Source organism: Camelus bactrianus, chromosome 16, assembly GCF_048773025.1.
Source record: "Camelus bactrianus isolate YW-2024 breed Bactrian camel chromosome 16, ASM4877302v1, whole genome shotgun sequence".
Classification (NCBI taxonomy): domain Eukaryota; kingdom Metazoa; phylum Chordata; class Mammalia; order Artiodactyla; family Camelidae; genus Camelus; species Camelus bactrianus.
Genome location: NC_133554.1, coordinates 846,746 through 861,580, shown reverse-complemented (window position 1 = coordinate 861,580; position 14,835 = coordinate 846,746). Strand labels below are relative to the sequence as shown.

General features: G+C 58.5%; 1 protein-coding gene across 5 annotated transcripts in view; it reads left to right on the top strand.

The window, feature by feature from the left end:
- The window catches only part of TOM1L2 (target of myb1 like 2 membrane trafficking protein), a 69,984-nt gene that overhangs the window by 26,861 nt on the left and 28,288 nt on the right, over positions 1–14,835 (top strand). For all 5 annotated transcript variants that reach the window (XM_074341973.1, XM_074341972.1, XM_074341971.1 and 2 more), the window contains exons 2-3: positions 7,641–7,725; positions 11,736–11,814. In XM_074341973.1, coding sequence (XP_074198074.1) covers positions 7,641–7,725; positions 11,736–11,814 — 164 coding nt within the window. The remainder of the gene's footprint in view (positions 1–7,640; positions 7,726–11,735; positions 11,815–14,835) is intronic.

Sequence of the window (14,835 nt, the reverse complement as noted above, 5' to 3'; positions counted from 1 at the left end):
CTGGAGTGTAGCTGGCACCGTGCCAGGGTTCATTGTCCAGCTTGGACAAATGGACAGCGGTTATGCAAGACGTGGGCATTAGCAGGAACCGGGAGAAGGGCACGTGCAGGCCCTTGGACGATCTTTGCAACTTGTCAGTAAGTCTAAAGTTATTCTGATGTTGAAAGTTTATTCATGGAAAAAAGAGCAACCACAAGGGAAGAGGCTGACCCCACACCTGACTGCACTTGACCCTTGACCCCATGCCCTCTTCACACTTCTTAGCCCAGACCTGTAGCCTTCACCCGCAGAGCCAGGAGGCTGGGCTGCGTCCAGGAGCCCGGGCCTTCTGCTCTTGAGGCTGGGGTCCTCTTCGCCCCGGCCCTGTCTGGGGCTGTCGGGGTCCCAGGCCACGTGCACCGGGGTGGTCTCGGCCACGGTGTTGGCGGTGCTGCGACCTGCTGGCCGTGCCCTGCTGGGCTCGTCGCCTTTCGGGTTTGCTTTCTTTCCTCTGAGAAGGGGCCGCTGGGCTAGGCGGGGAGGGCGTTGAGTAAGATACTGTCCGTCAGGAGCCTGGCCCAGCCGACACTGGTTCTCATCCCCTTCTGGGCCGGTCTGTGGGACTGGAGGTCAGTGGTTCCGTGGCAGCTTTGAGGGGAGACGTGGCCAGGGTGGAGGTGGCAGCGGCTCCATCCCCCTGCCTCGTAGGCCCTGTTTCCAGAGGTGACTTTGGCTTTGAGTGACTCTTGAGGAATCTTCCAGCTGTTCACTAGGACCCCTCGGAGCTGGCCCATTCGGATCCCTGGAAATTGGCCTGGCTGTTCCTCCACCCTGCAGTGGGCCAAGCCCTTGGGGGGCTTCCTTCTGGAAGGGGAGCCTGTCCGGGCCCAGAAACCCAGAAATCAGAAAGGCTGGGTTGCTGCGGCCCCTCGGGTCGGCTGGGTGTTGCTTGCGGGCGGCTGCTTACCTGTAGGTGGCAGTGGTGACACGGGAATTGGAGGGAAGGGGTAGGGAGGTGGGGGGAGGGGAGGGGGAGGGGGGGACCGGCCCCTGGAGGCAGGGCTCAGGCGCTCTGCTTCTTGCTGAGTTTGCTCACCACAGCTGTGGGAGAAAAAATGCTGTCACTGCCGTGTTTTACAGATGAAGAGCCTTGAGGAGGTCACGTTTCTGCCCTGGGGTCATGTGGTAACGGGCTGAAGTTTGGACCCACTCAAGTAGGGGTTCAGTGCCCTGCCCCGTCTCCACCATGATGCCCACTTCTGCTTCTTAGTCCAAAGGGAGCCCACGGGGACAGCTGGGCGCCCAGCTTTGACCCCTCCAGGCCACCCAGGGCCCCAGAGGGTTTATAGCTGCCCCTTCGCGGCAGCAAGGCCAAACGCTCGTGGACTCGAAGATGTGCCGCCTGCCCCGCAGCTCCCGGTGCAGGTGGGGAGCTGGGGATGGCCTCACAGCTCGTCAGGCCGGTCAGATGGGAAGCACCTCTCAGAACAGCGTTAGAATGGCCCTGAGAGGTTGGCTCTTGCACGGGCCGTACCTGTCTGATGGCTCCCTTGGGATCACCTCTGCGGAGGCTCTGGGACTGGCACTCAGCAGGGCAGGTAGGTGGAGCAAAGGCTCCGCAGACCAGAGCGGTCTGGCGGCCTTCTCGGGGCCGGACGCAGAGGTGCTGGAGCCCTCTAGACCTGGCTGTGGGCCCTGCCCTTACACTCCAGCTGAGAACCTCCTTGTCCATGAAGTGAGGACTCTGCTCACCTGGGTCTTCTCTTCCCCTTTCTTTGCTGCCAGCGTCTGAGGGGGCCTGGTAAAGCTGTACGTCAGCCAGAGATGCCCGCTCTCACCGCTTCTGTGCAGCACAGCATTGGAAGTTCCAGCCAGAGCAGTCAGGCGGGAAAAGGAGAAGGCGTCCGAACGGGAGAGGAAGAAGTAGGGTTACTTCTGTTCACGGATGACATGACCTTTATGCCGAGAACACCGAAGACTTCATTAAAAAAAAATGAGAAAAACTCTTAGAACTAATAAACAGAGCTAGCAAGGCTGCAGGATATGAAATCAACACTCAAAAATCAGCTGTGTTTCTGTATGTTAACAACGAACAATCCGAAAAGGAAACGAAGAAACCAGCGTCATTTACAACAGCTTCAGAAAGAGTGAAGTCCCTAGGAACTGCCCAAAGAGGTGAAGGGCTCGCGCTCTGGACCCCGTGAAACACTGCTGAAGGGAGTCAAAGGGGGCAGAAGCAAGTGGAAAGATATCCCATGCTCACGGCTCAAAGACTTCATGCCTTTAAGATGACCGTACTCCCCGAAGTGGTCTGCAGATTCAGTGCAGCCCCGATCAAAATCCCGCCGTTTTTTTTTAAGAGGGTATTAAATCACTTACTGATTACACACGATAATGGACGGTACACAGGCTTCATTCCCATCTGTAGCAAGTGCTTTGTGGTTCTGCTCGTACGAGGAACTTAGAGGAGTCAAGCCCACAGGGACAGACAGTGGAAGGGTGGGGTCCGGGCGTGGGGGGAGGGGCGGGGGAGTGTCTAGCAGGGACAGGATCTCAGTTTGGGACAATGAGAACCTTCTGGAGATGCCAAGGGTGTTGGCTGCCCAACAGTGCCAGGTGCTTAATACCACTGGACCGTACACTTAAAAATGACAAAAATGGTCAATTTCACATTGTGTCTATTTATGTCTATTTTACTACAATAAGAAAAGTCACCAAAACAAGAAAAAGTACGCATAGGCCAGTGTCCTCGCGCAGTGGGGACTAGAGGGCTGGGGCTCGGCGCCCATGTGGCCCTGTCACCCTGTTGGACAGGAAACAGCACCCAGGAGGGCAAGGGAAGCAGGTCCGAGGCTCAGGGTGACTGGCCGGGCGGGGACCGAGCCGGGGCCACGCGGCGCCCCGTCCTCCCTGGGCCTCGGGCTGCCCTCCCGCTGCTGCGTCCCAGCGCCCAGCCCTGGCTGGCCAGTGGCTGGACGGCTGCGTCATGGTTCCTGCCGGGGCAGGACCCGAACCACCTGGAGCTGGTAGAGCAGGTAGAACCTGCCTCGTGCCCACCAGCTCCGATGGGAAGGCACGGGGCTGGACCCAGGCAGGAGGATTTTTAAATGAAAGCGTCCTGGTGATTCCTACCTGCAGCCAAGGTTGGGATTCAGCAGCCTATGACTCCCCGTCTCTCTGGCCCTGCGCCCTCTCTAGCTGCAGGGGAGAGTGGGGCCCTCAGGACTTCACACCATCTCTGGCTCCTTTTTTCTGGCTTCTCTAGTCCTGTGTGCTCTGTTTGAAGAGGTCGGTGTTGTCTTTCGGGGTGGGGGGGTGCCATCACTCCTCCCCCCTGGGTTCCATGACACCAGGGCCTGGGGGCCCAGCCGCTCAGAATTTTATGGCTGTTCTCTGTCTCCCTGTCCTCGGGCCAAGGACGGTGCGGGGCACACCTCAGGCTGCCAGTCTCCAGTACATGGCACGGGGACCTTGGGGTTTTATTTTGCCTTCAAGTTACCAAGGAAGCTAGCTCGGTAGCCTGCAGGCCAGCGAGGTGTAGTCTGTGTTCCTCGCAGCCCTTTTTCTGCCCAAGTGGGGAGAGGCGTGGCGTTCGCACCTGTTCATGCCCGTCTCTCTGGTGGAGGGGGAGCCGCTGCAGCCCGCGTTCACAGAGCAGGCAGGACTTGGAGCAGGAGACAGTGGTGGCTCTGAGCAGTGCTGGGATTGACCTTTCTTTCCACCTGGCTGCTCTGTGCCCACCTGCCTCCCTTGCACCCAGTAATCCCAAAGGTTCGCCTCACATTGCTGGGGCATGTCGCCAGATGAGCATCCTGCCCATTCAGACCCCGGCCCCTCCCCTCTCCGCGCCCAGCAGGAAGCCGCCTCCAGGCTTCTTCCCTCACTCTGGACTGTGGGGGAGGCAGGAAATGTGGCTGCGTTTCTCCATTCCCACCAAAAGGATGTTGCTGAATGCAAAATGCTCAAGCCAGCCCTCTTGTGCCTTCTGCTGCTGACTGCTTCTGAAGTCACTATATTTAACATCAAAGTGGGGCAAGCAGCAGCGGGAGCCACGCCGCTGGACCGCGAGGCTCCTCCCCGCAGGACTGCCTCAGATTTCAGACGGCCTGGGAGAGTTGGGTGTGGGGGGAACTGGCCGAGAGAGAGCACTGACATTGCTGTCAAGGCCGGCCTTCAGGGCAGCCTGGCCCACAGCCTGAGCCAGGCAGGAGGCAGCCTTTTCTGAATGGAGAAAATGCCATGGCAACAGCATCAGGAGGACGTGCTCTCTCATGCTGCAGGCTTAATGGGAGCTGTGTCTGTCCAGCTCAGCCCCGCCTAACCCTGCCCAGCCGTGCTCTGCCCTGCCCAGCCCAGTCCAGCCGTGCCCTGCTCTGCCCTGCCCTGCTGTGCTCTGCCCAGCCCTGCCCAGCCCAGCCTTGCTCTGCCCAGCCTTGCTCAGCCCTGCTCTGTCCTGTTCTGCCCTGCTCAGCCCAGCCCTGCTCTGCCCTGCTCAGGCCAGCCCTACCCAGCCCAGCCTAGCCCAGCCCAGCCCAGCCCCTGGCCATCAGCATATCATCAGAGACCTCTGAAAGGTCAGCACTTCGCTGCCTGGGTCACCGGTGCTTTGACCTTTATCCGTCCCAAGGGCCGGCTGCCGGGAACGACTTGCCCGCTGCTCCCTGGAGCATGTGTTTCTGCTGTTGCACCAGGATTTATCTTAGGTTTTGACAATTTCTGTGATAAACGAAATGAGACTGAACGTTGCATCCTCTGGCCTGGGGACAGGACCAAGTGAGGGACCCATGTGAGTAGCCGCAGCTGCTGGACGATTAGACCCAACTTTGGTCCCATTGTGGGAATTCTCTTACCAGGAGAGAAAAATAAGAACTGGTCCCAGCCCCTTTGTCAGGCTCGCCTCCCTCGTCTGCCTCAGCCGAACACCCGCAGATGGTTTACGTGGCGTTTCCAGCAAGATGAGAAGAAAGAAGCATTCTTTTGGGGCTGGTTCTTTATAATCAAAACGAGTCTATATCTTTTAGCTTGAAAACCCAGAGTCCCAGTAACTGAATGGAGAGCGCTGACCCCGAGGACAAGTCGGGCCTTTGAGCCCTTGCCGGTACCATCAGAGGGGGAGCGGGTGTCAGGTTACTGGGTTCCGCTGCTGCACCGAACTTGGAATGAGGCTTCACTGCTTTCCTGTTCCCTCTGTGGCCCCGCCGAAGTGCAGTCGCAGTTTCTGCCCCAGGTCTGGGCGACCCCCTGTCCCCGTGCTGTGGCGGCAGACTGCCAGCGGAGGGTGGCCCTTGGGCCGGCAGGCCTGTCCATTTGCTGGCTCCGAAGGGTCACAGATAGTCCTGTTAGGAGGCTACTGGGTTGGTGGCTGCGGACAGCCTCTGCTGGGTGTGACCCCTGCAGGGAGTCACCTGCCCTGGGAGTGGACACCTCGAAGCGGAGGGCTGTTCAGAGAGCCGAGAGAGCAGGGGCTGGCGGCCAGGCCCCCTCACCACGGGCGGAAGCTCAGGAGGCCGCCGGGCACGTCCAGGACTGTGGGGCGCTCGCCGCTGCTGGGTTCCAGGTGATTGCTCGGCCCTCAGCCTGTCTCCTCTGGACTGGACCATGCTTTGAGCCATTCTGCCTGTGGAACCTGGCCCTCCCCGCCCCTCCCACCCTGGCTGCCCATCTCCTCCAATTTCTGCTCCTGCCCTGGGGTGGGGAGCAGCGGCTCTGGCTCTGGTTAAGGGCCCCCGGCACTGGGCCCAGCCCGCTGCACACATGGGTTCATCTGAGGCAGCCTCTCACCCTTGTGGGTGTTTTTTCTCCTTCAGTGGGTAAAGAAAGAGCCTTTGGGTGCCAAGGGTGCAAAAGCTGATGATACATCGTTTCTGTAAAAATCACAGCAGTGAGGTTTCTTGTGTGCAGCCTGGAGGCCGTGGCTCACGTTTTGAGTAGCAGTTAAACCTGGGGAGTGTGAGGCCACTGCTTGCACGCACGGGCTGTTTGGATGTGTGAGTTCTGGGGTGCTGTGTACGAAACAAGTGTTACTTGTCCGTGGTTGCGTCCAGTGAAACAGGGCCACTTGCAGCCTGTGCAGAGGCCACGTGTTTCACTGCTTGCGTGTCAGTGGAAGTGTGGGCTGTGTGAAGCTTTTGTTAGAAGGGTGGTGATGGTGCCTCTCTCGCGAGCCGCACAGTTGGGGTGGGGCAGGCTTGGAATTCATCTAAGACATCGGTGTCCTGTCCGAACCCCACCTGTGCTCACAGCTGGGCCGTGTCCACCAATGCCCAGGCTTCTGAAATCAGACGTTGGTGCCACCAACTCAGCTGTGTGATCCCAGCCAAGGACCCAACCTTTCTGAGCCTCTTTGCTTTTTTCTAAATGTGGGAGAGACTAGCGCCTACCTTAGAGGCACTTAAAATTTGTTTATAAATTGTGTTATAATACACGTAACAAAACCTGCCGCCTTCACCATTTTGGGTGTTAATACAGTCACATTGTTATGCAGCCATTCTCTAGACCTTTTTCATCTTGTGAAACTGAAACTGTCCTCCTTAGACAAAAAATCCCTGGCAGCCATGATTCTTCTTCCTCTCTATGAATTGACTGCTTAGGAAAGCTCAGATAAGTGGAGTCATGCAGCGCTTGTCTTTCTGTGTCTGGCTTATTTCACTCAGTGTAATGTCCTCAAGGTTCACTCTTGTTGTAGCAGGTGTCAGAATTCCTGTCCTTTTCAAGGCCGAGTAATATTCCACGGCACGTGCACACCACATTGTGCATCTGCTCACCTGGGGGTGGACGCTTGGGCTGCTTCCACCTCTGGCTAGCGACAGTAGTGCTGCTGTGAACATGGGCGTGAGAATCTCCCTGAGATCCCGCTTTCAGCTCTTGGGTATGTACCCAAGAGTGGAATTGCTCAATCGTATGACTGTTCTCTTGTTAACTTTTTGAGGACGCTGTCCCATTTCCCACGAGGGCTGCCTCATCTCACATTCCCACCAAGCATGCACGAGGGCTCCAGGTTCCCCGCAGCCTTGCCAGCGCTTGCCACTTTCTGGTTCTTTGACAGCAGCCGTCCTCGTGGGTGGGAGGTGCTGTCTCACTGTGGTTTGATTTGCACTTCCCTAATGATTAGTGACACTCAGCGTTTCTGCTGTGGGCGTGTTGGCCATTTGTGCACCTTTCTGGAGGGACGTCTGTTCAGGGCTTTCGCCCCGTTCAGGTGGGGTTTGCCATTGGATGGTGAGGGCTCTTACTTTGCTGGGAAGGCTGCTGACTCCTCATCCCTGCACAGACGTCCTCTGACTCTGCAGGCTGCCGTCTTGCTCTGTCGACTGTGTCCTTTGATGCGGAGGAGGTTTAGCCCTTCCGCAGCCCAGTCTGCCGTTGTTTTCTGGTGTGGCCTGGACCCTCGGTGTCACAGCCGTGAAGCCATGGCCACACCCAGTGTCACAACGCTCTCCCCTTGTGTTCTCTTCTGAGAGCTCCAGCTCTTGGGAGTTGGGACAGGGTCACGCAGGCCCCCGCCCCCACCGCGTCCTGTCCCAGAGCGAGTCGCCCCGCGCTGCTGCTGGCGCTGCCCACCTGCTTGCGGGGAGGATGTGGTGGGTCTGGTCCCTCCGGCCCCCTGCCAGGGCCCCTTGCTCCAGGAGAAATGTCAACCAGTTTCCTTTCTGAATTCACAGAAAAGGCCACAGATGGCTCCCTGCAGAGCGAGGACTGGACGCTGAACATGGAGATCTGCGACATCATCAACGAGACGGAGGAAGGGTGCGTGGGCCCCGCACCCCACCCCAGGGCGGGTCAGCTCCCGCACTCACTGCCCACCGGGCCTGCGGGGCTCGGGCTGCACGCCGTGTTCCGTTTCTAGTCTGTTTGCTTCAGCACTGATGAGCCAAGACCCTGCATTTTCTGTCCTCTTCCGTCCACCTCCCTGCCCAGCTCCCCAAAGGCGCTGCTTGATGTAGAGCGGTGACCACCTCTTTGAATGACCTGCTTTTAATCACAAGTGAAAATGAGGCTGCTAGGTTACTCGGCCCCCAGTGGTCATCTGTCTTTGCAGCCAGACCCCGCCTCCTCCTGCCCCTTCACAGACCTGGGGCTGCGTCTGCCCTGCTGGACGGGAGGGGGCCCAGGGTGAGGGGGCCCACGGGAGTGGGGAATGGGGAGGTGAGAGTTAACCCCCAGCCGCCCCTGCATCCCTGCGCTGCCGGGTCTGTATCCTCTGCTGCACCACTGCGATGTGGCGTTTACGTTGCTTCCACACTGGCCACTGTTTGATGCTCTGTCCACACCACCCTCTCTTAAACCACCTCCAGATGGGGGCAACCCTGGCCTTGCCCCGTGGCGCTGTGTTGACCGGCCTGGCCGTGTGTAAACTGGGGACCTGCCTCTGCAGGCTGGTTCTGCTTTCATGCAGCGAGTCCTTACTGGGTGCCTGTCTCAGGCCAGGCCCCTGTCCGAGACGGCGCAGTGACCAGGAGCTGACGGTCCAGAGTGGGGAGGCGGCCCCTAAACAGGACACTTAGAACACAGCTGGGGCAGCAGGTGACCACGCTGTGGGGGGCTGAGCTGGGCGGGCCCCTGTAAACTGCCGTCAGGGAAGGCCTTGCTCAGGTGGGCCCAGGACAGGGCGTGAGGGCAGCGGGGCTGAAGTGTGACGGTGCTGCCCGGAGGACTTCCCAGCACGGGTCCTGGGACAGAGCGGGGAGGTTGAGGGACACACGTCCTTCCACGGGGAGGAGCCTCTCACAGTGGCCGGGCTCCTGCCCTACCCCATGGAGGGTCCTGGCCTGCGCTGTCAGCCCCGCCCGTGATCTCTGTGCGGCCGGGAATCTGCTTTGTTCAGTTTGTTGCACTCCCAGCACTGGGACGGTTCTTGACAGACACCTGTTGGGTGGGTGAGTATGTGGATGCAGCCCTGGGGAGCTGTCTGAGGAGCAGGACAGGCAGGTGAAGGTGGGCACAACCCTGTGCAGCAAGTGCTCCACGAGGGCCGGGTGCAGCTCGGGAGAGCCCGGCGCAGGGCTTCCTGGAGAAGGTGACATCCAGGTGGAGGGCTGCAGCCCATGCGGGCTTGGCCAGGCGAGGTGGGGGTGGCAGGGAGGAGAGTGGACAGGCTGGACAGTGGGATCAGGGGCCTGGCGCCACCAGCCTGGGTGACCCTGTGCGGGTCTGCCTCCCGCATCTGTCCCCTCATTTATAAAACGGGCCCCAACGGTAGGTTGCTCATGTCATGAATGCCCTTGCCCTGTAGCCCCCTGAGCCCCTGCTGAGCCCTGGGCTCCACCCTCAAGCCAAGGGGCAGCCGTTTTAATGTGGGGGAAACTGAGGCTCAGAGTGGTTTGGTCACTGGCCAAAGGTCTCAGTGCAGTTGGGAAGGGCCAAGGCAGGAGGCTAGCCTGGCTGACCGGGGCCCAGCCGCCCAAGCTGTGTCTGCCCTTCGGTTGGTTGTTTGGAGTGTTGTGTCTGGGAGGCCGTGGTCCTGGTGGGCTGTCCCGAATGCCCAGGGTTCAGGTTGCCTCCAGCCGGGCCCCTGTGTGGCTGTTGCTCGTGTCCTGGTTCCTTGTCATGAACTGGAGTGCCTGGCTGAGTAACAGGGCCAGTAACAGGGCCTCACCCAGGTCTACGTAATTAGGGCCCAGGCATTTGGTACGTGGATTTGGTAAACGCTCCCCAGTTGATTCTGAGGAGGCTCTGGTGAGGGTCCCTACCTGGTCATTTTTAGGATCACCTGGCACCTTCCCCAGCTCCCCGAATCCTTGTGCCCCAGCCTCCAAGCTGCAGGGGCCCAGAGGAGTAGCCCCAGGTAGATGCAGTGGAGCAGGGTGACCACTGTGGGGGGCAGGGAGGTGTTCAGGGTGGTGGAGGGGGCACAGCCGTGCCCTCCCTGGGTGGGGGGGGTGCAGTTCTGGATCCGAAAGACAAGGCGGTTCAGTAGCATTGGAAAGAAGGTCTCTTCTGAGTGTGGGGTCCGAGGAGGCTTTCGGGAGGCTGGAGATGGCCCAGGGGCCGGATCGGAGGCCCCGACCTTTCCTCCAGGAGCTGCCAGGCTAACCCCTCCCGCTCCGTCTCTCCTCTCCAGTGTCCCCAGCCCTCCTCCTGTCTGATCTGCTGCTCAAAACTGTGCGCTTCTCCAGCAGAACGTTGGCCTCCTCTCTGCAGCCTCTCCCCCGGGGAGGGAGAGGAACACTTGCTCTGTGCTCCCCCAGTCACTCTCAGGCAGCAGCTCCTCAGGGGGAGGGGTTCATTCTCACTCCACCCGGGAGCCCGCCGGCTCCGGTTCCCTCCACTGCCATCACCCCCCACCCTGGAGAGCCCTAAGCGCCCTGCCCTGTCCGTGATCGCAGCCCCTGGAACCCTTCCCATTCTTCTGCTTCGTGGAAGTTCAAGAGTAGAGGGATGAGCCAGGACTGAGGGATGGCAGCCTTGGGTCAGGAGAGAGAGAAGAAATCAAGCCGTGCTCCCCTGGCCTGCAGCTGCTGACTTTCACTGGCTCAAGTCCCCAGAATCCTCAGCCAAGAGCTTGTCAAGTTCCGCATTTGCAGGACTCAGCCTCCCTGTTCGGAGATCAGGGACCCGCGCCCCGTCAGCCCTTCCCCTCGGGAGCCAGGGATTCCTGCCAGGCAGCCCTGCTTCAGGTCGGGGGTGGGAAGTAAGTGGCCCGGGCCTTAAGTTTCCTCCAGGAGCCTCGCCTTGCTGCCGCGAGTCTCTGTCTGAGTTGGGCTGGTCAGCGGCGCCTCTCCCCTCCCCTCCTGCACCTTCCTCACACACTTTGGGAAGGGACTTTGTTGTCTGGTAAATAGATAGTAACTATTTCAGAACTGCAGCAGCAGGAGGCCCCTGACGTACGAACCTTCAGCTTTGGAAAGACCCAGCTCATACTCACACTGATGTGTCAGTTGGGGGAAGGCTGGAGCCCCCCTTGTGGAGGCAAAGAGCGGGCCCCCAGAGGGGTGACGGGTCGGCGGGGCAAGGGCCTCATGCCAGAGGTCGCTCCTAGCCCCACAACTTTGTTGACTCCCGGCTTAGAAGTAAATAAATAAGATGTTAGACACAAGGGCTGCACCTAACAGGCACCCTTATTGGGCTGGCGGGGACCCACCCTCGCAGCGGTACCCGGGCTTCAGGAAGAGCCGTCCCGCGAGCCGAGCAGGCAGCTTGTGAAGCGCAGCCAGTTCTCTCCATTACCTCAGAACACCCAGCTCCTTAGGTTTTGAGGGGACTTACTCAGGCTTCTCAGGGAGAAAGGTGTTCCAGGAGCCAGGCAGGCTGACCTCCAGGCCCAGCCGCTCGCTCCTTTCCCTGCAGGGAGCCCAGCCCGGGGCGGGCTAGCCCTGTTTTGAGTGAGTGGTGCCTGCGGGTGCTGCAGAACTCAAAGGGCTGCAAAAGGCGATGCAGTGGATAGCCGCCCGGCGCCCTGCCCTGGGGCCGCAGTCTCCTCCCGGGCTGCCCGGGCAGGGCGTCGCAGTGACCTGCTGTCTGCCGCGGTCCTTGTGTGGCTCTGCCCGGCCCTGCAGACGCTGCCCGCCGTGTCTCAGATGCCCGAGGAGTGCCTTTGTTCTTTCCTGCAGCCGCGCAGTGTCCTGCTGTGCGGTGGACGTGGTTTACTTTGACCTGGTTCACGTGGACGGACGTCGGGTCTGTTTCCAGCCTCCCGCACCTGCAGACAAGCTGCGGCAGATACCTGTGCCGGCCTGGCTGACATGAATGGGCGTGACTCGGTAGGAAGGGGCCCCAAAGTGGGATTTGCAAGGATTGTAATCGGTCCTCTCCTCCAGGCCAAAGGATGCCATCCGAGCCCTGAAGAAGCGGCTCAACGGGAACCGGAACTACCGAGAAGTGATGCTGGCGCTGACCGTGAGTGCTGCCCACAGCCGGCGGGAGGGCGTCTGGGAGGCACAGCCCGGGCAGCGCGGCGGCGGGTGGCTGGGTGTGTGCGCTGCTGGAGGCTGGCAGTGCCTTCTGCTGGTGCCCTGGGCTGGTCCACCCTCTGAAACGGGGGCCTTCACCTGGTAAATACCTCCAGCAGAAGATGAGGTGTGGGCAGCCTCGCCCAGGACAGAAGCCCAGGGCAGAGAAGCCCCAGGCCTGGGTGGGGCCCCTTGCGGCCCCAGCCTGCCCTGAGGCACCAAGGCCGCCGCTTCCTTATGACGGCAACGCTGACTCCCACCAAGTACCTGCCCAGGCGCTAACGCAGGTGCTCCCACTAACCTTCCAGAACAGGTTCCTCATCCCCTTTGGCAGATGAAGAAACTGGCTCAGAGGGGCCCAGAGGGTTGCCCAGACCTCACAGTTCCTGGGGTGCCAGACTGGATTGTGGGGTCAAAACTGAACGTCACCACGCAGGTTCTTGGGGAAGTCAGCCGAGCTCCTCCTTTCGGGAAGGAACAGGCCAGATTTTTGCCCTTCCTTAAAAAGTCAGAAAATGGAGACAGACGACTTCAGGTGTGATTTCTGTCTTGGAAGCGAACATCCTTTCAGATGTGGCGAACACCAGGCCGCAGTGAGCTCCTGTCGTAGAAGCTGGAACAGGCCAGCAGGTGGACTGATCTGTCGGCTTGGAGAGTGAACGACTTACCCAAAGCAGCTGTAACTTGCTCCTTTTAAAGCAGAGAAGCCGTTTGGATTTTCCCCCCAAGTGAAAACCCAAGACTAATAGGGGAGCTCTCTGCCGGGGATTGGGGTTTGAATAAGAAAGGGGGAAAAGACCAGCTGAGGAGCAGGGGTAGAAGGCTTGTTTTTTCCCTCAGAATCTGAACCGCAGCTTTCATTCAGCCCAGAGTGATGCCCAGAATGGACTGATGAAAACAGTCATCACCAGGCAGTGAACTATGAACACGCCGGCGGTTTTCCTGGTCTCTGAACCGCATCCAACTTCGCGGTAACCGCGCCGGGTGGAGACCTCTCTGGAGGGGCTCTGCCTTTGCCGCCTCCTCCTGCAGCGCCGAGGGGCGCCGCGCAGCCCGTGCTGCTGGCCGGGTCCTAATTGTACGGTTGTAGTGATGAGCAGTGACGCTGAGCGGCTCTTCCTGGACCTGTTGGCCACGTGTGTGCTTCTTTGGAGAAATATCTGTTTAAGTCCTTTGCCCGCTTTTAAACCAGACGCTTTGTGTTTTTGCTGTTGAGTTGTATGAGTTCCTAGTGTATTTGGGATGCTAACCCCCCATCAGACAGATGGTTTGCAAATGCTCTCTCCCGTTCCGTAGGTTGTCTTTTTATTCTGCCGACTGTTTCCTGTGCTGTGCAGAAGCCTTTTAGTTTGACGGAGCCCCACTTGTTCGTGTTTTTATCGCTGGTGCGTTGGGTGTCAAATACAGAAAACCGCTGCCAAGACCCAAGTCAGGGAGCCTTTCCCTACATTTTCTTCTAGGGGTTTGATAGTTTCAGGTCTTACCTTTAAGTCCTTCATCCATTTCGAGTTCATTTTTGTGAGAGCTATCAGAGAGGGGTCCAGCTTCATTCTTCTGCGTGCGAATGTCTAGTTTTCCCAACATCATTTGGTGAAGAGACTGTTTTCCTCCACTGCGTATTCTGGGCTCCCTTGGCAAATGTTGGTTGACCATATGTGTGAGGTTTTATTTCTAGGCCCTATTTAGTTCTGTTCCACCGGTCTGTTTGTCTGTTTTTATGTCACCGGCACACTGTTTTGATTCCTATAACTTTGTAATGTAGTTTGAAATCAGAACGTGTGCTGCTTCCAGCTTTGTTTCTCTTTCTCAGGATTGTTTTGGCTGTTCGGGGCCGTTTATAGTTTCTTACGAGTTTTAGGATTTTTTTTCTGTTTCTGTGAAATCTGTGGATGGCTTTGGGTACTGTGGACATTTTAACAGTATTAATCCTTCTGACCCAAGAATGTGGGATTCCTTTCCATTTACTTTTGTCTTCTTTAATTTCTTCTATCAATGTCTGGTAATTTTCAGAACACAGATCTTTCATCTTGGTTAGATTTATTCCTAAGTATATGTTTATTTCAACGTGGTCAGGTCTTTGCTGCAAATCCCACGATGCCTTTGGGAGACCCGTGAGACGTGCAGACCCGTTTTTCCTCCACTGCAGGCCCAGCCTGGCACTCGCGGGCACATGTCTGCTGGCACCGCTCTTCCGCCTGGGTCTTCGTTCTCCCTGTCAGTTGATCTCACTGCCCCCGCTTCTGGTGGGGCTTTCCTGACTCCGCATCTGTCCCCACCAAGACTGCCTGGGTTTTCCCAGACAGGAGCTGCTCGGGGCTCTGAGGGGCTGCCTACTCAGGCTTTCCTGTATTTCTGATTGCTTGGAGGCGTCCCTTGACTACTCTGCGAGCATGACTCCATTCCGGAAAATTCCCACCACGTCCCAGACCCTGCAGCTGCAGGGGCAGAGCTGCCTTTCCCCCGAGCAGCCTGCAGTGGGCCTTGCCAGCTGTGGGGGGCTTTGCATCTCTGGCTCTGCTGGCTCTGTGGCCCCACTAACTGTCCGGGGTGTTTCAGGGACCACGTGAGGCAACAGGAATCGAGCAAAGGTTGCCTGTCAGAGGAGGAGGAGGGCAGGCCCTATGCCTGGTGCGGCTCCGAGGAGGCCCCCTCCTATTTTTGGTCCAACCAGCATTTGTACCGACACCAGTTTCTCCAGCTTTCCAAGCCTCTTAACTCTAAAAAAACGGGATGACAACCTCTACTTAAAGAGAATTCATGAGTGCTGAGGATGGAGTGAAATCACATGCAATGTGAGAGTCTCTCCCGGGTCAGCCGTGAGGTCTCCTTCAGTTGCGTCACTGTTAGGGATTTACGTGGCCCTGCTTTGCCCAGGTAGAGCCCCATCGTGTGACCCCAGCCCCGAGGAATGGCTCCCCAGGTCACCAATGGTCAGCTAGTTTGGGCAGAGGATATGTGGAGCTGTCAG